This window comes from Solea senegalensis, linkage group LG1 (assembly GCF_019176455.1).
Source record: "Solea senegalensis isolate Sse05_10M linkage group LG1, IFAPA_SoseM_1, whole genome shotgun sequence".
NCBI classification, from domain to species: domain Eukaryota; kingdom Metazoa; phylum Chordata; class Actinopteri; order Pleuronectiformes; family Soleidae; genus Solea; species Solea senegalensis.
In genome coordinates this window covers 15,175,797-15,200,910 of record NC_058021.1, presented here as the reverse complement: position 1 = coordinate 15,200,910, position 25,114 = coordinate 15,175,797, and the positions used below count along the sequence as shown (strand labels likewise).

Sequence of the window (25,114 nt, the reverse complement as noted above, 5' to 3'; positions counted from 1 at the left end):
CACATGAAAACGATGATGCTACAATACATTTGATGATCGTACAGGTCTTTTTTTTCCCACAGTAGAGGTTTTATCACGTTGCAGTGGGGGAAATGAATGATGGCTGAATTCCATTTTGCTGCTCCAGTTTCATGTTCCTGGTATATTGTGCATGCTAGCTCACTGTCACGCAGAGACACCTGAACTGCAGAACCATTATGAATGTTCCAACATCTTTCACTACGGTGGCATGTGTGTGTATGATGCAGCGGTGAACTTTACATTAAATCTGAATGGTGAGTCTCTTTTTCAAAGAACCAAAAGCCACTATGGCCTTCGCTCGTTTGACGTTCTCATCTATCTGTTCCTCGTGTTAGAACTGAAATGGGGAGTGTTCAGCTTTGCTGCTCCCTCTGCATGGGACACTCTCCAGACTGATCTGCCAATGTCTGACCTGATCTAATTAGACTCTTATTAGCCTGTGTTTTTAAATTATTACTGTGACCTCAACTCCTGCACTTTGAATGTCAAGCCTTCTTCGCACACTGTTTGTACAGAAAGCTCAATTGGAAAAACAGCATTTTGAAGTGGACGTATGATATGCAAATGATGAATAACTGTATCCTTCCTGTTATGTGAAGGCCATCCATAGTTCCCTGATTTGTTCCTCTTTTTGTTGCAATCTGCAAAAAAAACACTACATGTGGACGATTCTTACATACTGCACCTTTAAGTATTATTTGAATCTGGTTTTGATTGTGTGGTATCAATAATGTTGGTTACACCACCACTGTCATTCAATTCCATTCCATTCTATTCTATTCTATTCTATTCCAAATGTACATATCGTCTTATTAAACGACTAGGACTCACCTCACTGAGCCACTACAACACAAAGCACCAACATTCAATGTTGCTCTTGAACGCGCCTCACTCTCTCGGAGCGCAGCCCACTGTTTCCTAGCAACCAGCACATAAGATTGACAGAAACTTCAGCTGATTCATGTGAAAGGGAACTTTGACAAAAGGCAACTTTTTGTCACAGGATAAGCTGCTGCTGCGGTGTTAACAACTAACAACTATAGTTTCACGGTGGCAGACGGTTAGATGGCAGGAGGAAAAGTAAGTTGACAGACAGCCATTTTCTTCTTCTTCTTCTTCTTCTGTGCTTTCACTTTCTGCCATGGCAACGACCCCCCGTCGATGGTTGTATCATTAATAACAGCAAAGCTGCAGCGATGCCCGACGTGGAACCTCTCAGATATCCGTCGAGGGAGGGACGACCGAGTCAACAAGGTGAGAAATGGAACTAGTTAGTTCATATATTTTTTTTTGTTTGTTTGTTGTTGTTTTTTAAACATATTTAATAACTAACTTTCGTTGATAAAATTTACTTCAGCTGTCACATCTGACTCTGAGAGAGAATCCAGTTTAAGTCATGTGATATTTAAAACAAACAAACTGAACGAACCTATGAAAAGCATCATTATGATGATTATTATTGTTATTACTATTATTAATGGTGATGGTAGTGGCGATGAAGCTGATTAAAATGTTATTTATGCACCTCCTTGAACCACACAAAATGTCATGCACGAGCAACTATGAGTGAATAAAGGAATTAAATAAATGAAATGAAATAAGGAGATTAAGACCATAGCTTTAGGCAAGAAACTATGATAAGTGTTCCAATTGTTTCCATAAGGGAAATAATTCAAAACATAAACTCACTGTGTCCCTGCTGTTTTGTCCACAATTGTATTTATGTATTTATTTAGTTAAACGTGCAAAGTCCTCTCACGCCATTGCGACTTTGTCTCCTTTCAAACAGGTGAGTGTCTTGCATAAGTTCAGGTGATGATTTATTCATTTGAGCTATTTTAAAGTCTCCAGTCAAATCTGTGAATCTGTAAACATTCTAACAGAATAAGGACCCCGTTTGTCGGCTCAAGGTTTGTTGTTGTTGTTGTTTTATGCATTCGTTAATAAAAAAATGATGAAAAAAACAGTGGACTATACTGCTGCCGATGATACTGAATGGCATTAGAGGACGTGTAACTCTAATCTCTAATGTCACTGGATAAATGGGAGATGATTGGCCCTCACACTCACATGGGCCTGCTCTGTGGCTACAATACACCCAGCCATTATATAGAGCTAATTCAGCCCGCCACTGGTGTATTGCCTTACACTTTGTTTCTCCAACTTTGTTCCTCCACCTGGGTCTTTCACTGCGGTGTTATTCATTCCAACTGCACTGCAACAGATGGCCTTTATTCCCGGTTTGTCCCTGTAGTTTTTCTTTCTCCTCACTCTGCTCTCGTGCTGGTCTGAGTCAGCTCACGCACGGGCCATTCTTCTAATTAATGGAGAATAATGGTGGTGTCTGTCAAATCAGCTGGGAAAGCTTTAACTAGATCCAAACATAGTGTTTTTAAATTACCCTTCCCTGACTGATCAGCGTGCATATTTGTCTTATTAGCTCAGTGAGTTGATGAGCATGTTTTGTCGCTGATTGAGAAGAGAGGCGAACAGTTTCTGTTTTTGTGAATCAAATATAATTGTTACTAGGGATGGGACGATACCACTTTTTTGTGTCTGATACCTCGACTGTCTACCGATACCGATATCAGGCCGATGCGGTGATTTTAGACCATTTATGCACTATGACGCTGTTAACAATAGCTATGCATCATTGAGTCATTTCAACGACATAGTTCTGTAACTGTGTAAAAAATATTGTCATAAACAACTAAAATGGTTTTGCTGATTTTTTATTAAGTATGATTTCTGGATTGCATCGGTTTTTACATTTTTATCTGTCCGATATCCGATCCAGTGATTTTGACCAATATCTGATACCAATGCTGACCGATACCAATTTTTTGATTTGGAATTAGTGGACAATCATTTTTCTCACACGTCAGAACAAACAAAACAGCTGCCACTATGTTGTTTTCTGAATGACAAATGGGTCACGACTAGGGCTGCAACAATTATTATTATCGAATTACATTTTTATCGATAATAAGTTTCTCTCAGATTTTTCAGCTTCTTAAATGTGGATATTTTCTGGATTCTTTGCTCCATATAGCAAAGAATTCATTCAAACTGAATCCGTTTGGTTTGAGGACAAAACAAAGACATTTGAGAGCATCATCATTTCCAGGTTTGGTAAACACGGATCAAACATTTTCTGACATTTGATGAACCAAACAAGTAGTAATAGTAAATAATTGACATATTAATTGATTATGAAATATAATTATTCGGTGCAACCCAAGTCACTCCAGTGTTCTATTGACTTGCCATGCACAGTTGACAGAAAACTATACTGAAGGAGCCTAATCAACTACCCACACATGTAACGCTGCCCAGTAAATGCTGCCAGACCACAACAAATGTCACTGTCTTGGCATGAAAAGCCAATTTTTTTCCCCCCGATGTGGTTTGCAGACTCAAGGAGAGCAGTGCAAGGGAACCAATGGATGCTCCTCATAAACGCTAATCTGTTTATCCAGGTGGGAGATGAAGATGAGGAGATTTTAGTCCCTGTCCAACATGGTGTCAGAGCTCTCCAAGACTCTGCTGTTCAGGGACCTTTATTTAAGCTCTCATTTCTTTCTTGTCTGTGATAAAGACTCAAAAATATGTTGTCTTTAAACATGTCAATCGTTATCATGACAAGATAACAGCGCAGGTCACCTACCTATTGGCCAAGGCGTGATCATTTGAAATAAAAATAATGACCACTTTACAATTTTGTCATTGTTAATAAGTGCACATAATACTTTGCATTTGTTTGCATTTGGCAAAGTGAATTTTGTGCTATGTAAACTAGCAGCCACAGCCTTTAGCAGTGTATTCTACAACTCCGGCAAAACAGTAAACCCTCAAAATAAAGTAGTAGTAGTAATAAAAGCAATGAAATGTACTGTTTTCTGTGAACATCTCTCTCTCGCTCTCTCTCTCTCTCACCGGTTTTCCCATAGACCTTGCAGTGTCAAAATCATAACACCAGCTTACCTATTACACAGCAGCTTTCAGTGTACGATGGAAGAGTGGGAATGTATAATGTTATAAAGTCTACAGTGTTGTTTGTAGTAAAAAATGATCAAACAAAACCTGATGCTCTGTTATCCTGTGTGTGCATTCGACTCTCTGTGGCTCTATCACCAATTCTAAGAATAAATGAAAACAAAATACAGTATAGTGAACATTTTAGGTTTACCAAATAAAGGTACCAGTCCTATAGTCATGTGTGTATCCTGTAGATTCGACTGCACCACTGCTGTATGTTTTCCCTTTTTTGCAGCCAGATGGCGTCCTTTCACCACCAAGAAATGTGCCCTTGGGTTTGTCTTGAGATGCTCAAATTTTGTCGTTCCCTGCTCTTTCACTGATGCTTCCAACGTATTACAGCCTATGCAAAGTGAATCTAAGAGAAGGGAAAGAAAGAAACAAAGAATGTATTTTTTTTATTACTTTTCACCGTAAAGTTAATGAAGTAGGTGGATTATTTGCTCCAAGAAAATCCAGGTTTATGTTATTCCATTGATGGTAATTTGTGAGAGTGTGTGTGTGTGTGTGTTTTTTTTTTCTCTTTAATAATATATTTCAGAAGAATTGTGCCATACGGCAAACTGGAGTGCTGTCTTCTAATTTCCTCCCTGAAAAGCAATTGTTTCCTGAGTTTTGTTTCTGTTCCTCCAGATCAAGCAGATCTCGGAGTCGTTTGCTCTGGTCGACGTCGCACGTGTGCTTTGCTCAACAGTCCCTCGCCATATGTCAACAATGCTATTCACCATATGCACGAGCTTAAGATGGCTGTGGAAAATTGGTGTCAACAGGTAAAGCGATACCAGATGTGATCGAGCATTAACATCCTCATAAGAGCAAAAATCAACCATAAAATGCCCCCCCCTCACACACACACACACTTTTGTTTTGATCTAGTGTGGGAAATATCAACCACACATGGACCAGGAGAAGCAGCAATACAGCAAAACTTCAAGGTGAAATATATCTTCTTCTTTTTTTTTTAAATTTCCTGTAATTTGTTAACAGCAAAAAATGACGTGACACAAGTTCAAATGCTTTTTTTAACAGATTACAGCCCAGGGACTCAGACACTGAGGCAGTGATGACTACAGAGTTGTTTGTCGAAGGCTTTGCAATTAGTGCGCGAGGTACATAAATAATGTTTTTCCGTCATTTCCAAATGATTTTCTCTCAATTATCGTTCTACCATAGAAAAGCAAACACTGGCCCTAATGCTCATGCAGATAATAGAGCAGCACATTAAGTAGAAAAACTCTGGTTTTGGATAATGTTTCATTTCTTGTAGCGGTAACTGTGACAATAATAGAGTCCTGGTTACTCTCACGTATTGTACGCGATAGATTTGCAAATAACATTCCATGGATGAGGACTTTCTTAACCTTTCCTTTGTAGATGGTTGTTTTATTATAGGACAGTTTATTTATTAAACTGAAATACCGTTTGCCAATCTTGGTAAGTTTTCCGTCCTCTAGGAAGTACAACATTATCGCCACTATTGAAGAAAATAAATGACGTCCTTGGAGAGGTTATGTGTCTGATCGAGCGTCTGGAGGCTGATCGTCAGAACGCAGAAGAAGCCCTCCACAGAGAGAAGAGGAGAAAAACATTCTTGGAGAAGAAAGTTGGCAGTATTTCACTGTGGAAGCAGCAAGAGCATTCTTCTGTTGTCCAAAAAGGTCAGGGACTATAAGGTGGTCTGTTTCTTGTGAATTATTTCCCCCCACGACTAGTACAAACTTTTTGCACACTATTTTTTCTAGCACGAGAGTCTTGCACGAGAGATGTCGCTGAACTGAAGTTGAAGCTGAAACTGGAAAAGGGAAAACTTCACCAGGTCCAAGGGAAACTATCAGAGACGGAGATGTCGAACCGGCGTTTACACGAGGACATCAACTTTGCCAAAAAACAAATTTCCATGGCGAAAGAAAACCTGGACCTCCAGAAGAACCTCATAAATGAAATCAACACTGCACAAGCTGAGGTAACTTCCAATCGGACTCATTCTCTTTGCTTTTTTTTTAGTTGGTAACACGTCAGTTTTAGAGTTTATTTTGGAATTTGGTGGTACAGGATTGTAATCTTTAGTCATGCCAAACAAGGTTAATATAATATAATTTTTTTTTTTTTTTGAAATTGGACTATTCTAGTGTAGTTTCATTCAACTAGTTTCTCACTTGCTCCTTTATAACTTTTTATCAACAAGTGCAATGGCACTAGCAATGTATCCATGTCATGTCAACTGTCTACTCTATTCAACACTTTGAATAGATATTTAATATTTATTTAACAACCGACTGCCTCTGCCATTAAATTTGGCACAGACGTCCATTCTTCCCAGACAGTGAATCCTAACTAATTTAATAACTCCTTGACATTTAATTTTGATTTTCCACTTAAAATTTATCGAATTTTTCACAACATTTGTCAAAATTTAATGATCTTTGGCTGTAATCTGAGCTTAATGTTGTCATGCAAATACCGTGGAAGTGGCGGACAACGGGTCAACTTCATGCTTGCTCATCGGAGAACCAGCCTGTTAGATGTTCTTTAATGGCATTAGATCAAGTCAATGGCTTTAACATTCAAGTGTGAATCCTCAAAAATAAGCCGATATGACCCCCTTCCTTCCTTGTTAAGGCTGACAAAGTTTACTCCGAAACACAAAGTGATCTCCTCGTGGTCCAGAAGGAGTTAAAAAAGATGGAAGAGGACGCCAACAATGAAAAAATATCATTGGACCATGCACTGATGGTGATGAAGAATCAGCTGTCTGACAGACTGTGAGTATGTGTCCTAACTGTAGTGAGAAGAAAACCCAAAATACCTTTAAAGCAGGTTTACTATCAAAGTAGTACAGCTGAGTAGACAGGAGACATCTTTCATCAAATGTCTGAATAGCTTTCATCAATTAAAATCACTACCAATGTCAGACAAAATGCATCTACTGTATACACTATATGCATATGTATATATATATGTATATGTATACATAAAAATAAGGATCGTACAATATATAATGTAAGTTCCATGGCATATCACAGCAGCAAGGGAGGAGGTAACACATGACACACAGCTTTATTATACACAGGAGCACCCACAAAATGGACAACAGGGAAACATGCAACTGAAAACTAAAGTTCCACATGTCCACATAGTACACAACATAATCATTTCCACTGTTACATAAGTATACAGTCATTTTCATTACCCCAGAATGTTCAAACTCAACATGTCTCGACTTTGAACGATAAGTATCATGAAACACACTCCGCTGCAACTGGCAACTGCGGCTAAACCTTAACAATACACCGTGTATACTGACCTCTGTCCAGTTTATGTGCGGTGACATTTCGGAAACATCTTTTTTGTGCTAATTAACAAACGTATTTATCCTGACAAACTCATAGCGCAGTCACTGAACATTTCATCAATTGTTATCACAGGGGTTTGTTGTATTTAAATGTATGTCACGGCCACAGAGAACAACTTGTTTCTGTTTGGTTGGCAGGTGTCTGCTAATATCAAAAAAAAAAACCAACCCAGGACAGTTTAATCAGTGTTCTGTATCAGTGCACAAGCCAAAGTATATACTGCATGTATCCATAGCAACCCAACCATTTGTTAAACTGCCTATACAAAAAGATGTAGGTGTCCTGATTTCCATAAATAATGGATTTGGAATTGTTTTAACATTGCTGTTTTGATCAGGTCGTAAAGGTAAATTCTCATAAATGAATGTTTATATATCGTGTACCATGTGGGTTGTGAGGTCATATATCGTGTAATTCTTAACATTCACCTAACGAATGAATATCTAAACGTTCTTCTTTCCAGGGAAGACTTAAACCAGTTGAAGATGCTTGAGGAAGGTGTATGTGGTGAAATAGCGACTGCTGAGAAGACCGTCGCTCTCGCACAGGAAAAGTGTGCAGCCGTAACGCAACATATCCCAGAGATGATGGAGCTTGAGAGAACTGAAAAAGAGCGGGTCACTCATATTTTCTATATTCCTTCCTTAAAGTTGTCTCCCAGCTGTGTCAGTCAAAAAATCAGTCAAATGAACGTGTTTCCTCCCTCTTTCACTACAGATTGTACATCTGAAACCTGAGATCGAGAACACGGTCCAAAAGAATAAGAAACTAAAAGAGAAAATAATTGCACTGCAGGAAGATATCGAGAGATCTGTAAGTATGTTCCCAGTAGCATGAAAAAAAGTCTCAGAAGCACAGTTACTGTACGTCTCTTTGTAATGTTGCTGCCGCCTTTCTGCTTAACATACAGTGCCGCACGTGTGTCTTGAGAGTTCACTGGTTAAAGCGGAGCGTGCAACTGCAACGGTTGTGATGGGACTCTCAGTGGAGTTGTGCATGCTAATAATGTTTCAATCCGTGGCACAGTGAGGTGTTTTCACAGTGAAGTGCGTCCACTCAGTGGCGTCTATTGAACATTGTGGTATCCGCAGAAACTTAATGGGGGAGCAGAGGTTTCCTGCATAGAAGAGCAGCTCCATTCAAAAAGCAATGCTGCCGCAGCTCTCCGCAGGGAGAACTTGGAGTATGAAGAGAAAGTTGAACACTACAAGATGCAGATTTTTGAGAGGTGCACTATTGCAGTATTCTTTAAATGTTGTGTTGGTAGATATTACTACAAACGTACAGTCGCAGGCCGCGTGTTTGTTTACCATCACTTTACTGTGTGATTGTTAGTGAGAAAGCAGTGGCGCAGATGTGCACGGAGACGAAGCAGATGTTTCAGAAAATCATTGACAGCGATGAGCAGTGGGGAAAGGCCAAGGAGGAAGTGACCCGCATTGTAGCCCAGCACAGTGTCATTCAGGCTAAGCTGGAGCAGCAGGAGCAGCTCACCTTCCTGGAGGAACAGAGAGCCAGGGTCAGTGGCAGAATACTGTTTGTACATGTTCTAAAAATACAAAATGTGAGACACGAGCTGCTTTCTCCGGTGTTACACGGTGCCTCTTTTTTTTTTTTTTTTTTTTGCTCCACAGAAAGAGATTGAAGACCTGAAGAAAGACCTGACAGGTCACATAACTGTGCTCGAGCTGCTGAAGGTGAATTCATGAGGTGTTTCAGATTCGTCACTCTGAGAACAGGGAAGGGGAAAAAAAGTCACTGCAAAACTGAACTGCAGATTAAAATAGATTTCAATTGAAAGCTGCAAACTTTTTTCTTTTTTTTTTTCATTTTCTGTGGATTGTAGAAGTTTATGGCAACAGTGTGTTGTCATGGAGACAAGCTCAGTATCAATAAAAACAGCAGTGTCATAAAGGGTGTTTACATGCATGTGTGTCATCATTGTCATCTTTATTTTTAAATCCAACATAATTGCTTTTACCATGATTTTTTTGGGGTTTTTTTTTTTGCATCAGGGTCAGTGTGCAGACATTAAGGAGGAAATGAAACGGCAGAAAAGAAGCTCAGAACTCTCCAGACAAAAACTTCAGAAAGATTTGGAAGACGCACTTTCAGCAACAGAAGCCCTAGAGACGAAAATTGAGGTACCAATAAAGCATGATAGTAATAACACAGGATTGTAAACGAAAAGCCAACCATAATGTGTGAAATAGTTTGTTAGCCTGTGTGATCTTGTTTTGGTTTGTTAAGAAAATCAGGAAAGAGACAGAAATCTTGGAAAAGATCCAGCTCGAGCACAGGAACACGTTACTCGACCTCAAGGAGGAGAAAGAGCGCAGGCGTGATCACCTGAAAGCCGCACAAGTAAGGGTCGCATGAAGCAAGTCGCTGTACGTCACATTTACTCTATTGCATCAAGCGATTCACATTCACATTTATCAGGAGTGCAGCCTTTCACAGTATTAATGCTGCTCTTTGTTAACAGGATTTACATGCTGCGACTATAAAGAGATATGACGACACCCAGGAGAGGATCAGTGACCTCATAAGGAGGAGCAAAGAATACCAAGATGCTTCAGAACAAATGGAACAAATAGTTGAAAGCATGCCAGAAATCATAGCACAACTTCAGTAAGATTTTTTATTTATTGAGCAAATGAAATGGAGTCACTGGTAAATATTTAACAGTTTTTTAAAAAAAAATAATATGACAACAAACATGAATATCTACATGTTTTTTGTTTTTCTTTTAGCATTTTATTGATTTAAAGTATTACATTTTAATCTAAAAGGCTGGGTGTTTCTGACGTAAATGTCTCACATATAGGGCAACAATGGGGAATTGTATTTCTCATAATCTCATTGTACACGTGTGATTTCTCCTCGCAGAAGTGCGTTTGATGCTGTGGATTTCCAAAACAAATCAGCTGCTCTCATAATGAGCACCTTGCAGTCTGATATTAATAACTGCCAACGACAAACACAGCGATCCATGCAGACACACACTGCTCACGTTAGAGCAAGAAAAAAGCAAATGGAAGAAACCAAGGTAGGAAAATGTGGTTTCGGTGTAACACCCTGTGTTGAATACATGCCTGTTTTTGTGTGTGATATAATGTGGAGTCAGAGGCAAGCTGTAAAACACATCTCATTGTTTATTTGTTTGTGGATTAGTGTCAGCACATTGCTTGTCACAATACTTCTCTTAAGATGCAGAGAAAAGAGCTGTGTGCAATTAAAATTACAAGCCATGGCCATCTTGTTTAAGTGCTTTTCCCACAAATGACAACTCACTGTTGTTATAGTCTTTTGTCTGGACGAATTTGATGATGCGTGTCGCGATGAGAGGCTTTGCCTGTTTTGTTACCTGTGGGCCAACATTATCAATTGCGATTTTCAACATATGGATACATTTCACAACATCAAACAAGCATGTAATCAGGATTTTTTTTTTATAGATATTAATGTCACAAATGGGCTCTTTTTTCTCTCGAAAGCGTGAATATTCTGTGCACAAAATGGCATGTGTTGGAACACTCCTTTTGTAAGAGAAGCCCCTGTTTATTGTAGGTTTTCATCTGCAGGATTATCAGCCCCAGCCAGAGCCTCTTTGCTGATGGGGGTTTCACATGGCTTATCTAATGTGAAATCGCCATGTGGTATATAGTTTCATTAAACGGTGATCAAGAATGCATTAGTTCAAAACAAGAAAAGGCAATGGAGCTTAAGCCGCCATGCATCCAAGTGCAGCAACTTTAAAGAAGTTGTTGGTGTGAGACAGTTTAAGAATTAGAAGTCTTCCTCATAGACAACTCCCATTAGCCGGATAAAAATTAGCCATGCAAACAAACGGGTTTAGTCTTTTCACTCTATGAAATAAGATGACAAAAACAACAACAATGCTCCTCACCGGATACAGAGATCAGAGTGTGAAGTTGTGGAGAAATTGGTCACTTTAGTCATTGGCACGGATATAAAGAACACATAATGTCTGCATTAGCATAACATAATAAGCAGAGAGCACATTCAGATGCTGCAGTGCATGAAGCAGAATGGCCAGACACTCAGATATGAGACTTCCTGTAAAGACACTGACCTGACACTGAAATGCCTCTCCTTCTCCCTAAAACACAAACTCGTACAGGTCAGTATCACAAACAGCCTGATGGAGACGTTTTAAGGTCAAGTGTGTTTTTTTATTTTGACCAAAATTGAATATAATACCCATAAGTATAAGTGTATAATCCCTTTAAAATAAAACATAGGGTTTGTTAGCCTTACAATAAGCCTATTTGTATGCACTGTCAGCATGGGCCTTGCTTTACAGAGGCCTCCATGTTGCGCCACCATGTTTCTACAGAAACCTGAACAGAGTGTGCGTTTAGCGTTTTTGAAGCAGAAACTTACGACGCAAACAAAGAAGAATGACATAGTTTCTGGAAAACTGTAGTAAAACTGTAATTCCCTGACACCGAGGTGAGTGTAAGATCTTCACTTTCGTCATTAGATGTCACTATATAGACTGGACCTTTAATTTGATAGGTAAAGGTATTACGAGGTATGTTAGGGCGGTATTTTATAAATGTGTGCTTAAACCCACACACATCTGGTTTCATACATGCATCTGTTTTTCTTTTTTTTTTTCTGATTTGATCACGGCTTGTCGTTCGGTGAGGACAAAGTAAACAATGCAAAATGCAGACGCAATCAGTTTCTTATGGGCAATGAAGTGTAATTTGTTCCATTTACACTTCACAACAGCGTCAGATGGGCTTTGTCAGTGCTGCATGGAGTAATTAAACCTGAAATCAATAGCAGGCATTTGTCATGTTTACAGCCCCTCTTTCTGCTGGGTTAAACTCATCACTTTAGTGCTGTTCTGTTTTACTGCAGAGACACACTTCATTATGTCTGCAGGTAGTGTTGAGATATTCACCAATCACATATCCACTACTCGGGGAAACGCTGCTCAAATGAAGAGGGGACAAGCAGAGAGACACATACTCACTGTGATTTATTTGCTTGATTTCACAGACAAAAACGGCCCATCGCTGATGTGTGTCTGGTTATTATTATAGCGGTCTAATTAACAGCACATTGTACTGTACGCACACATGGCAGGTCAGCGGTAAAAGTACTGCGAGTTCTAAATAGCTTGTGTGCTGTCACTATGTTAGTATTGTGTTACTTTTGTTATTTTTAGTTTTTTTAAGTAAAAGTCTTACAAGACTTAAGTGAAATATCTACATTTTCTCATCTATTGAGGAGTTACCGTTGCAATTTGTTTTTGAAACACGGAAAACATTGGGTGTCTGATTTCGCGGCCTTGCCTACAAACCTGGCAAGCGATACCAACACCACTATGAGTCAGTTGGTTGCATTAATCTAATGCTGGTAAATTTCTGGATATTTGAAAAGCATTGCGTTTAATGTAGAACTAATGTCAGTATTATTTACATTTTAGGCTCTGTAACTTTATTTATTTTCATTTTGTTGATGTTGATTATGAGTAATATAGTGTGTCTGTTACAAATAAAACTCTTTCTAAATGTGGCCTATCTTCTATATTCATAGCAGGGACTCGACTTGTGTTGATCTTGCCTGAGACTTGAAGGTTAAGACTTGAGACTTGCACATGTGCGACTTCATGACTATAGTGTCCTGTGGTTTCATCCATTATCTGTTTCAGAACTGAACTGTACATCATGTTGCCTCAGTAGTTGTTCTTAAGTAGCTGTGTCTGACTATATAAAGGTCGATATAAAGCTACCAGTGTGCACCAGCCATTTATTTAATTTAATTTGTATTTTCCTTTGTATAATTCCCCTAAGCAGCTGAAAGCCGAGGCCGGGCCATGAGTTCAGGCCAACAATCACTGGTGTTACTGATGAGGGAGAAGCAAACAGATTTCAATTGTGCTCGGACTATTTAGTGTTTGTCACACTGTGTTGAAACTTATCGGAAGTGATAGATGCAACAGTATGGAGTATGGACACAAAAGAAAATAAATGCATTATGTCATAAACTTGGAATTTCACTGTTTCACAAAACCAATGTTTTACAAACCTCTCCCACTTTTTAAAGATGAGAAACTATTGTGACCCAGTTCACTATAAATCACGACACAATATAACAAAATAGCATAATTTGTGCACGGTACAATGTTTCTGACTATTTTGATTCAATAAATCAGCCATTTCCAGGAGATATAAGTTTAATAAATGAATTACAGCTTTATTTTACGCAGCAAACTCATTTGGCGACCCGGCTGTGTGTCTTGACCCAGTCTGAGAGCTGCCTTTTTCGAGACCTTGTCATTTTTTTTAGCACACTAGTGACGTGTAATGATACCCCAGTCAGATACACCAGATCGTTATCATTGCGTGATTGATGCACATTAGTGTAAATATGCTCTCTGGGTTAATGTCAATATAAATATGAGCTATATTCTTTCAGTCCCAGCAGGATGCTGAGTCATGTTTTTAGCACCACCGTAATCAATGCAGTCAGGTGCTGAGATTTAAAAAACAAAGTAAGTGACACTGTAGTGTAGTTATGATAATAATGTGCCATCAACCAGTGTTTGTTTCTATGGTTATTTAGATGCTGTGGTGAACATGTTGTTTACTGGCACTGTTGTATTCAAACTTTTTGATTTCATGTGTGTGTATGTGTGTGTGTGTGTATAGGAAGCACTGGAAATTGCACTGAAGGAGAACAAACAGCTGGCAACAGAGTACAAAGGTCTTAAGAAGATTCTCATGGAGGCCAAACAAGAGGCAGCATCAGCACTGAGCAACAAGAACCACGAGCATAGATCTTTTCATTATTACACACAGGTAATGTATGTATAACCGTTGCTATGTGTAGATTATTTCAAACGTGATGTAGTGTATGTGCAAACTATGTAAACACCGAGGCGATTGCTCTAAAATGCCGACAAATATGTACTTTGTTGTATTTCCATTTCAAAAATAAGCGTGCACTAGAACACGATTGGAACGTGTTTCTGAACTAGTTCAGAATCAGCTAATCAGCAGAAACATCTTACGTGATTTCCGTATTCCCGTAGCAGCCTCCACATTAAAACCTTCTCTATGGGATAGCAGAATAGGCTTGACAGTGATTGGACAAATGCGTCGAAAACGTCACTTCCACTGAAGCTCAGCTTCTTTGGGAATCAGTGGATAAGTGGGCGGGCACAGAAGCTGGGCTTCTGCATGATGATTGGAGGAACTGTCTGAAAGGCGGAGTCAGTTTTTGATTGGCAGCGCTGCAGAAAACATACACCTGTGTGGATTTTGGGATGGAAGTCTGTAGACAGATAGCTGGTTGTTGTGCGTTATTTTCTAGGCTATATAGCTCATTTTTGTTTGTACATATACACTGTGAATAAAAACACTATTATAGCATTTCAGTTTTACTTAATTACCACTCTAGTTATACGTTTGCAGAATTTATGTATAAATAACTGGACCTGAAATGAGCTTCCCCTGTTTCAATGACCAGAAACCCGACCTTACAATGTGTTCATGCACATACACATAAGTCATTGTCCCACTGTCTGTTTTATTTTATTTTTTTATAAAAATGTAACCTGTTTGCTTAATTTTAACTTGTCAGCAACAGACAGAGATTGACAATAAAAGTTTGCTATAGAGCAGAAGTGGAAAATCATTACATGAGACCAGACATGGCGACGGTAAAAACATTTAAAACATACTTTAAATATCCATCAACAAAGTATATGTGACAGTATTCGCTAATCTTGGCTGATGTTCCCCCTTTTTAACTCCCATTTCAACGAGTCAAGTATCCACACTATATTTTAACATATTTCCACTGCAAACACTTGATTCTCCTCTGATTGATATGTTTTGGAAGGTGTAGTAACATTCAGCAATTCCAAGTCTTAGCCGCTCCCTGCTGGCATCCTGTATCCTGAAGTGTTATCGGTCAAAGGTGGTGGGTGGTGCAACTGACCAAAGCTCCCCAAAATCTGATGACACATGGTCATTTTATTGTCTTATTTGAATACATTTCGTACACATAGTATAACCTTCCCCCCCCCCGTCATGTTCCATGTTATTCTCCATAGCACAAGATGACTCTTCTTTGCATGGGCAGTAATTTAAAGAGGGTTTCAGCTTGGGGACCAGTGAGGAGGTTACTGCAGCAATCTAATAATGATTAGATAACTTGAGTGGAGGAGGATGATGGATGTGACATAATGTAATGATAACTATGTAGTTTTGCCACCAAGGGGAGTAAAGCAAGAGGTTGATGGTACATGCACATGCCATAATCTTAATTTTTTTTCTGATTATAGTTTCTTTAAGGTGATCAGAGGTGAAACGTTTCATTATCATTGTGTTACAAATGTGCCTCTGCTCACCACTGCGGTTGTTAGGGATCAGAGGCAAACTCAGTTTAAGATCAGACTAAAAAGTAAAAAAAAACTAATGCATCGTAGGTGTTGACTAGCTGAGGGAGACACCTCAGCAGCATTTTATTCTCTAATCTTTATAGTTTCTGACATGGTTTCAGTGGAATAGATCCACACATGACAACCCTAACACCAGAAAGAAGCCACATTGCTCCTGCAGTGAAAAAAATACATATTATTTATCCCCCCCCCAAATGGCTAATACCTTTACTTGAGCAATTCCTCATCTAACTGCATGAATGTTATCAAGTGAGAAATGCATGCAAAAATAAAATCCTGTGGACAGGATTTTCCACGCTCATGATCAAAGCCTGATTTTCTTTTACTCTGGATTCAGCCTTCACCATTTTTGTTTGTTTCAACTCTACACTTCTACAGCAGCAGCCTCTCGGCAAGTGTTTCATGCCTAAATTTAGTTGGGGTTTTTTATAACAAGCTTATAATCAACAATGTTTGTGAAAACGTTGAGGCAGGCCTATCGCATTTAATCTGATTTATACGGGAGGATTCCAGTGCTCTTCTTTCCTCTTTAAATTTCCAAGTGTCCTTATAATGTTTGCACATACAGTGTATCTTACGGTTAATACAAATAATACACAATAGAGTTTCCCTTAACAACTTACCGTTAACATTGTTTGGATAATTTAATAGATCAGAGATAATGTGTGTCATTTTCCATCATTTAAATCTATACAAAATAAACTGAAAAAATATACCGATACAAAATGTGATAAAGATGATTCTTACATATTCAATTACATGATTACTTCTGTGGATATGGTATTTTTCAGAAACCATATAAAATAATGAAAGATAATAGAACTCTTCAAATAATTATTGGAAGTTTCAGGTCACGCTTTACATTACATTACAGTATAGTAACAATATGGCAATAGTATGGTCATCGTTTTTTGTTTTTTTTTAATAAGGAGGCAGTAATATGGTAATTCCTATTTCCAATGCTATTTCTAGTTTGTCAATAACAGTGTAAATAGTGTGGGAATATGGAGATAATATTAGAGTAATGCCATGTCATTTCCATTTCCCATTATCATTGCCATGCTGTGACTTGGTGATTACTATAGAAATAAGCCTGCATTACCATAATATTACTCTCTATCACACTATTACCATATTGTTACTGTCCTGTGATGTGAAATGTCACCAAATTTCACATTTCCTTTCATTTCCCAAACCTTTGTGACACAACCAGGAGTTGATTCTCATTTTTACTGTTCAATGCTAAGTCTGTGGTGGAAAGTAACATTGCAGGTGCAGGTACAACAGGTGTACCTGTATGGACTGAACAACAGTGAGACAGTAACATGCTTTGAATACAGTAATATATCAGCAATAATAATCCAGCAGGATGATATTCTTTATTTTTCACTCTCACTACTTTTGTGTCACTTTGCCGACGAGTATAAAACATATGATGTTTATGCCACATGTAGTGCTACTGTCCGTCATAAACGTGTCTTGATAGAAGGAAATGGAAAGCATCATTAGTTACAAACACACAGTAAATGCGTGATGTATGTTGGGATAAGCACACTGTATATTAATATTCAGATGCAGATAGTTTAACTTATAAACTAAAGTTACATAAATACAGAAGCATGCTCTCTTTATTAATTAGCTAGTCATGACCCACTTCATATGACTGATGCAATGTTTGAAAATAATGTAGTTTAGAGTCATATTTGAGCTGTTATTTTTTTTAAAAGCCAGTATAAAGGACACAAATTCATCGAAATTCAACAAGTATAAAATCAAGCATTTGCAAAACTCTCTCTTTGAAAAAAAAAGAAGCATAATCTGTCTATCTATCATCACTTGTTTGTTTGTTATGCACCGCTTATAGAAATGCTCTTGCATGTACTGTACATGTAAGCGTTGCTTTGTTTATGTGGAGGCTTTCATGTCCTGGCTTTTAACAGGGCGCACCATAAAGAGCATTCTTGTTATTGTCTTTCCTTCAGGAGCTGATGACTGAGCTAATTCGCTTTAGTTTTCAATGCACTGGGGAACACATTGCCGAGCAATGATAAGCTTTGTAGGGAGAGTGGAGAGATGGAGGGGGAAGAAAAGCAATGGCATCTATCAGAATTTAAACCTCTTTGCTTGAAACTGTGTTCAAATAATAAAGCAAGCAGCATGTCTTTCCGAGAGACTAGGAATAATTTCTGGTTTCAGTGGGGGGTTCATGACTCTGTGTGTATGTGTAAAATATGTCTTGAGGGGATTGGTATAAAGTTAAACTGGGTGAAGTAGAAATATTTTACTCATCAGCTTTGCAGTCACAGAGTTTGCCTCGGCTAGAACAAAACTGCTGAAGCATTTAGAGAAAATTAACCCCCCATCCTGGCAGCCAGATGTGACTGGATTCTGATGAGTGCACACGAGTGGGCAGAGAAACCAAGAGACTGTGAAATTCCTGTCAGGCCCGTGTACTGCAGAATGGGCTATTGACTGCTTTCTCTATTCCCCTCCATCATTCTTCTTGAACACTGCCATTAATTTCCTCTCCTGCCTTACCAATTCCTTTTCTCTGCCTTCTCTCCCCCTAGCTCTCTTTGTTGCAGAAGAGGATGCACAAAGCTTTGGTGAAATACTTCAAACAACGCAACCTCTACAGCCAGGCTGAACTGGATCGGTGCCAGGCTCTCTCTCAAGAGACCAACCAGAAAATAAAAACAGCCCAGGTATTTGTACATATACATGTAAAACAGGCAGGAAACTGCACAAGCCATCACTTTTCATTTGAAAGGCCCTTTATTCGACATTTATCCTCGTCTACGTTTCCTGCCGGATGGGAGCATCCTCCTTTGCATAAGACTGTAACTTCATGCTATACTCAGTTTTGTTTGAGCCTCATCCGGCTCGGCAGTTGCCTCGTGTCTTCTTTGCAAGGCGATGGCAGTCGAGCACACGCCCACTGAGGCTTCGAGACTCTGTGCTGTGGTGGAGTTAAAGATGCCAGTCTTACATTACAGTCTATACATTCACTCATGAGATCACAGACGTGATGTGATGGATGATGTGTCTTTGCGAGTGCCTATGCAGTGACCCCATGTCTTGGCTTAGCTCTGCCTTTCTAGATAACTCTATATACACACACACACACAACACATTGTGTGTAGTCACGTTGCGTTAACGTCTGAACCTGTTTTCTCTTTAGGGAGTTCACCTTTTGACTTTAACATCTATTTCAGAGTGAGTGAAATGCAAATGGTCGATGTCGGTATTACAGCTCCTTTTTTTTTGCCGAGGAGAGTAACCTTCTGTCTGCCTCGGAGACGAGTCGCAGCCTATTCTGCAAGGTTGAGAAGTAAGGATCTTCAATTAGAGGATAATCGGTGTCTAATCTCTGCTGTGACGTGAGATGAGGTCAAAGCGGACAGAGGGACAGTGATGAATCTTTATGAAATGTTCTGTCCAGCATTACAGTGGAGCCGGGAAGCATGCAACCATAATATGGATCACTTTTTTTTTTTCCTCTTTAATAACCGCAGGGCATCCTAACCTCATAGCCTGCTATGTTTCTGTACACTTCCTTCTTTGTTTTGGCCAAAGGAAAAAAATATATAAATATTCTTTCTGACTTTATCACATGCTGGAGGCAAAATATGCTCAAGAATGCGATTAGAGGTTTTCCAGGGAGTACCTAGTGCAAATACTATTAAGTGGCTTCCCTCTCAGTTCCTCCTCCTGTGGTGGCTGACATGATTTTTGATAGGTCTGCTACAGACATTACAAGGAGCAGCCATGTCTCGGCAGCCCAGCCTCAAAAGGCCCCGGCAGATCACAGCTCAAGGCAGGGAGGAGTGGGGCACAGGGGGAGGAGCTATCACCGAGCTGCAGAGTGTGAAGGACAAAAGAGCTGGTGTATTCAAGCGCACCACACCGTCACCCGTCACAGCTCAGCACTGGGTCCATCAGAGCAGGCAGCATTCACTTTAAACAGGCTCCTCATGAGCAGTCCGGCCCAGGGTCTACACACACACACACACACACACACAGACCCCATTTTGAGTTTAAAAAAAAAGAAAACCTTTATGAGGTTATAAGCATGCGTAAACACACAATGTGCATGATTACCTAAATATGGGAACCTTGAATGTGATCCATGAAGGAGTGCACCAACAGTTTGTTCTGCCACAGTGAGGACGAGCCATTTTGGGAAGCAGAGGACGCTAAAATATAAACTCGACTTTTTTGTTTTTGCTCACATTTTCCATGAATTGGAATCAAAGATTTTGGATTTGTATATGTCTCACCTTGAATATTTTTGTAAAGGCTTAGTGCTCCGCAATAGAGAGTCACCAACAATGACAGAAAAGAAGCCTTTTGTTTGCGTGCAGGAAATTCTACACCTTCAACTCAGTGGGAGCACAAACATGGTTCACGATGAGTTTATAAGAAATAAATGAACACATCAACAGAAGGGATGCCAAATGTAACTGGAGTTAAACCGGGGTGAATCCTGATGAGGCCTGTACTAATCCATCATATCCACTTAACCTCACAGGCAGAACATAAGCGAGGTCAGGTTAGCACTTACACGGCTAAGGCGTGCTGGATCCACAAGCCAAGTGGCAGTTTGCTCAAAAGTATCTTGAGGGGAGGAAGGCCGGGGGAACCCTAGGGGTTGGTGGGGGGGGGTGGGGGAAGCGGGCTGTCATCCTGTTACACTCCTGCCAGAACTGGCAGTTCAGCTTTGTGTTCTTCGAGTTTACACCAGGGATGGCATAATTGACAATGGCTAACAGCGGAGAGCAGTGCAGAGCCTTGTTGAATGGCCAGTAATGATTGGAGCAGACGCCCACTGCCCCAGTCCCGGGGGACAGTAATCCAAGATCCTGTTTCTGATATAATTGTTAGTCAGAGAATTTCTGCATGGCTAGGCCGGTTCAGATTCCCAAGCTGGTTGACAGTGCCAGGCAGTTTAATAGAAAAACTGGATGCTGAGGTTTTTAAAACAGAAGAGCACTGAACCTGGACATGGTTCACCAGGAGCCCCCTTCTTCTTCCTTCCACACAAAAATAAGCACAAGATGGTACCTTCTCCTCTCACAACTGTGGGACGTGCACGGACTCACAGACATTTATTGCCTTTTAACAAAAACTGCACTTTCTTAATTAGGCTCTTTCCATTTCTGTGTGTGTGTGTGTGTGTGTGCCATGCATTCAAACAGGAGGAGTTGTCAGAAGAAATCCAGCTCATCTCTGCCTTCCTGCATTCCTTGACAGATGACTCTACTACCAGTCATGATGTCGGGGTGAACAAACAAGCCGGTCCAGATGCTGCTGGATCGAGATGACTAGATGCCCTCACTTCACATGGCACTGTAATTGGACATTCACCTGTACCAGACAACTTACTTACCCTAGCACGCTTCACTATTCCCCCCTCTTTACTTGCAGCAAATCCATAACAATGAAACAGGTGACTTTCATGCTGCTGTCAGGACTGATCTAATTTTAGCTGGGTGAATGATTGCAATTGGCTTTGCCTCATCAGATAATTAATCTATGTCACCATTAATTGGAAAAGAGAATAATTACAGGCAGTGTTGACAGAAATTCTACGCTTCTCCAGATTCCGAGATCTAATTACAACTAGTGAAACCCTATGACCTTAACTAGCACTTAGTGCACCTTGCCCACCTTGACCATGGCCATGAAGACCACTGTCTGCGAGAAGACGCTGTTTTTGTAATCACGCCGTGTGCTCCTCCACTCCACTCTCTCCACATTCCCTGAGAGCTGTCTCCCTCAATCACTTTTCAATATTCAATCTTAATTTTGTGGAAGTTTAGCATTTTCAATGAGCTGGAGATGAATGATTAATGAATAAATTTAAATGCTTCATTTTGTCCATGGATCATTAGTTAAGTCCTTTGTGGGAAGGACCTGAGAAAGGAGTGAAAATTATTGAGACATTAGCCTGAAGCAATCCAGGGGTAAATAGTGTGCACAAAAGGATGTTGTGTGTGCACTATCCACTGGCTTTTCTAAAGAACCCCGGGGAAACACTGTTTTCAATTTGGAATCTTAACCGAATCACATCTAGTACTTGTGGAAAATTGATTTTTTTGTTTCATCATGTTGTGTACAATGTCATACTAATGGCAGACGACGCTAATGTCTGCTCTATATAGACTTTTAAAAGTTGTGTGAACGTGTTTGGAGCCGAACAGAACTTTGTCTAAATGTGAGCAGATTAATTAACATTCTCATGATAGGAAAAAAAAAAAAAAATTAAACATGATTAAATAAGGAAATAAAATATACTGTATGGGCAGCAAAAATATAACAGAATAGAAATGACGGCAAAGTCATTGTTAGGTGCTTAGGGGAAAATAATTCAGTGTTTAAAAAGGGTGTAGGGTGAAGTAAGGATCAGTGTTTGAATGATTGTTGGTATTTATCATATTAAAGGAAAGAACATTTCATTTACAGTGGTCATATAGGTCTTGAAAGACTTGAAAAAGCGTGATATTGACATTCTTTATAGTTCCAGTGTTGTTATTGGTGCTTTAAGACTGCTCTTCTGTCTGTGTGTGGTCGATAGAGACGCTGTTATTTTGGTGATTTGCTGGATGCCTCTCCTACTAGTGATGACAGAAGGGGGCAGCACGGCCAACACAACCCTGAACACACGTTATTGACAGCAACGTGGTCCACTTTGTCACCTAAGAGGGGTTGTATCATTTAATCCAATTAAAGATCAGTGCTACTTACAGTGTCATCTATATACATACATCGAGAGGAAAGGGCAGAGACAGAGGTATAGATGTCATGTAGTGCTATAGTATTGTGACATACTGTATGCACACTAAGGCGATGCCTCATATTGACTGCTGATAAAGCAATGATGCCCCTCGAGCTCTGAGAGCACCTTGAAGAGAAAAATGTTCCGTCCGTCTCATATTCTTTAGTGACGATATGGCAATATCTCAAAAGAAAGAGCCGCCCCAACGCATTAATCTACGCTCCTAGCGTCCAATCAATCCCCCTAAATAAATGAAAGAGAGCTACAACTAGACGTCATCACATTTATCTGCAGGCGAGCCTCAGAGTGGACACATGCACCTAACTGCTGCAACTTTAAAGAGGGTGAACTGTGGAAACGCAGATGAGGGCCAGAGGCGTTTTGAATACACACTGAAAGGCTTTGCTTAGCGTGCTGTTGTATTCTTTCAAACTTTATGTGCTTTTATCCATAGTTTTGTATGGAGGCATATACAGTGTTTTTCAATAAACATGTTGGGGAAATCTGATTTACAGGCAGCATGATTCTCAGCCTGGCAACACCACGCAGGCGATGGGCCCGTTTCGTTTGGATTCACTCCAGTGATCACTTGTGATTGTTGATGTGAAGCCAAGTGAGTCAGAGCAACGTTCTGTAGCTTACCAAAAATTCTGCCTCAGGATTTTTTTAAAAGAAGAAGAAGAAAAAAAAAACCCCGAACAACAAAACAAACTGGAAAATGGAGGTGACCACTCCAACTGTCCTGCCTTTGTTCATGAGAAAGTGAAGAGTTGAGCAATGGAGCTGATGGAGTCCAGGAAAGAATGTGAGTGGCGAGAGAGAAAGAGGTGCTACTGTGTCTAAAATATCAATGAGGGAGACGCTGCCAGGTTTAGGAAAACACAAGAGGAAACAGCACTTCTGTTAACATAGAAAGCACCAGTCAGTTCTGCCCTGGTAACCATTAATATCTTTTATCTCACACAGAATGTTGTTGTTTTGTTTTTTTTCGTTCTCATTTTGATGCAATCATTTTAAACATTATCTGCTGTTTATTCCCAACAGAATTCACACACTACAGCAAAGTTATCGGGGAGTATGTTCCTTTAAAGTTGAGGCAACTACAGCATCTGTCACTCAGTCATACTGTACGGCTTAACAATACACTGGAACAGTGTTTGCCCAGGTGATCCTTCGGTGCGGAACTCCGCCGAAAACATGCCAAACAAACCCATCAGTATAACAATGCATGTTCCTTGTGTTTTCACACTCATTTGATTCCAAAGATATTTATCTTAACAGGATAATAATTTGTGAAAGTCTCTGACATTTGTGGCTAGCTAGCATGATAATAAATCCGTGGCTTGGAACATTTTTTAGTTAATTAGAGTCAATCAATCCAAACTTTTCTCACTTACCGGTGTGAAACCAGAGTATAATGAGCAGAAATCAGCATGGTGATTGGAAAACACAAATTACAGCTGTTAAAGAGAAACTCATCCGCTTTTCTTCTGTTGATGCCAGTGCCTGCTGCGAGGATTTAAAATTAGCATGGCATTCCTTTAATGGATGTTTGGGGGGAAATGTGTGCCTCTATAATTAAAAAAAAACCTGTTAATATCCTCACAGGCTAAAATAAGAGGGGGGTTAGTATTATTACATGACAACTCTTTAAAAAGAATTGGTCAGTTAAGTGTTAAAGTAAAAAAAACAAAAAACGTCTGTATTTATTCAATTTTATTTTATCATGAGACTAATGTTCTTTTGGAAAATATACACCTAAATCTCCCGACACCACTTACATACAGTATATATATATATATATACTATTTGTATATGTTAGTAATGCTGTTTTCCTGTTAATCTGTATTATGAGGAAATAAAGTAACCCTACATAATGGTGTGTGACCATAGCAGCACTGCTGCCTCAGTAAGATTATGTGGCATATTAATGAACTTTCCTGATAAATATGGGACAGTGTGTGCTGTTAGAGCCTGTGTGCTCTATCTCTGTGGTCAGGACTACATCCATATTACTCGTGACATATTCCCTGCACCTTATAGTCATGGTGTAATGATGTGAGTAATAACCCGATAATGTTAACAGCACTCGACATAAGGACCCGTTTTCTGATCTAGGCTCCCAGACAGTGGCATGAGTTGACCCGGCGGCTCGCGGCCGTGATGTATATGACCTCACTGCTGGATGTAATTTCCTCTCAAGAGTTCTTGGGAGAGAGAAAGAGAGAGAGAGAGAGAGTGAGAGAGAGTGAGAGAGAGAGAGAGAGAGAGAGAGCTTATGTTGTTGAGCTCATGTCGTCGAGGCTGGTACCAGCAGCTTGCCATTGTATTAATTATTGTCAGGGAATCCAAGGGGTGTAGATAATACAGAATGCACTGGTTGGTCCCATTTGTTTCACTTGTCAGTGGAGTGAATAATTGGGAGTGCTGACCATATTAGACACAGAGAATTTTCGAAAAAGATACGACTCAAACAGT

The 25,114-nt window shown here is 39.7% G+C and overlaps 1 protein-coding gene across 4 annotated transcripts; it reads left to right on the top strand.

Moving 5' to 3' along the window:
- Window positions 1–996: 996 nt before the first annotated feature.
- LOC122771125 (coiled-coil domain-containing protein 178) lies at window positions 997–22,606 on the top strand. 4 transcript variants are annotated; one of them, XM_044028526.1, is made up of 20 exons: window positions 997–1,101; window positions 1,205–1,275; window positions 4,693–4,829; window positions 4,936–4,994; window positions 5,089–5,168; window positions 5,499–5,717; window positions 5,802–6,022; window positions 6,679–6,821; window positions 7,876–8,029; window positions 8,130–8,225; window positions 8,504–8,640; window positions 8,748–8,931; window positions 9,047–9,109; window positions 9,428–9,556; window positions 9,663–9,776; window positions 9,898–10,043; window positions 10,302–10,461; window positions 14,102–14,251; window positions 18,429–18,563; window positions 21,057–22,606. In XM_044028526.1, the coding sequence occupies exons 2-20, from the start codon at window positions 1,218–1,220 to the stop codon at window positions 21,180–21,182; spliced, it is 2,511 nt and encodes an 836-aa protein (XP_043884461.1). In that variant the 5' UTR covers window positions 997–1,101; window positions 1,205–1,217; the 3' UTR covers window positions 21,183–22,606. The 4 variants fall into 4 exon arrangements, with proteins under 4 accessions (XP_043884461.1, XP_043884544.1, XP_043884624.1 ...); XM_044028609.1 differs by having other exon boundaries at window positions 997–1,275; window positions 5,514–5,717; XM_044028689.1 differs by having other exon boundaries at window positions 997–1,275; window positions 21,112–22,606.
- Window positions 22,607–25,114: the final 2,508 nt, after the last annotated feature.

Bases quoted from the DNA above. Each gene is read 5' to 3' on its own strand.
- LOC122771125 (XM_044028526.1), top strand. From the start codon at position 1,218: ATGCCCGACGTGGAACCTCTCAGATATCCGTCGAGGGAGGGACGACCG. The intron at 8,641-8,747 runs GTGCACTATTGC...TGTGATTGTTAG, and splicing joins AAGATGCAGATTTTTGAGAG to TGAGAAAGCAGTGGCGCAGA. The intron at 18,564-21,056 runs GTATTTGTACAT...GCATTCAAACAG, and splicing joins AGAAAATAAAAACAGCCCAG to GAGGAGTTGTCAGAAGAAAT.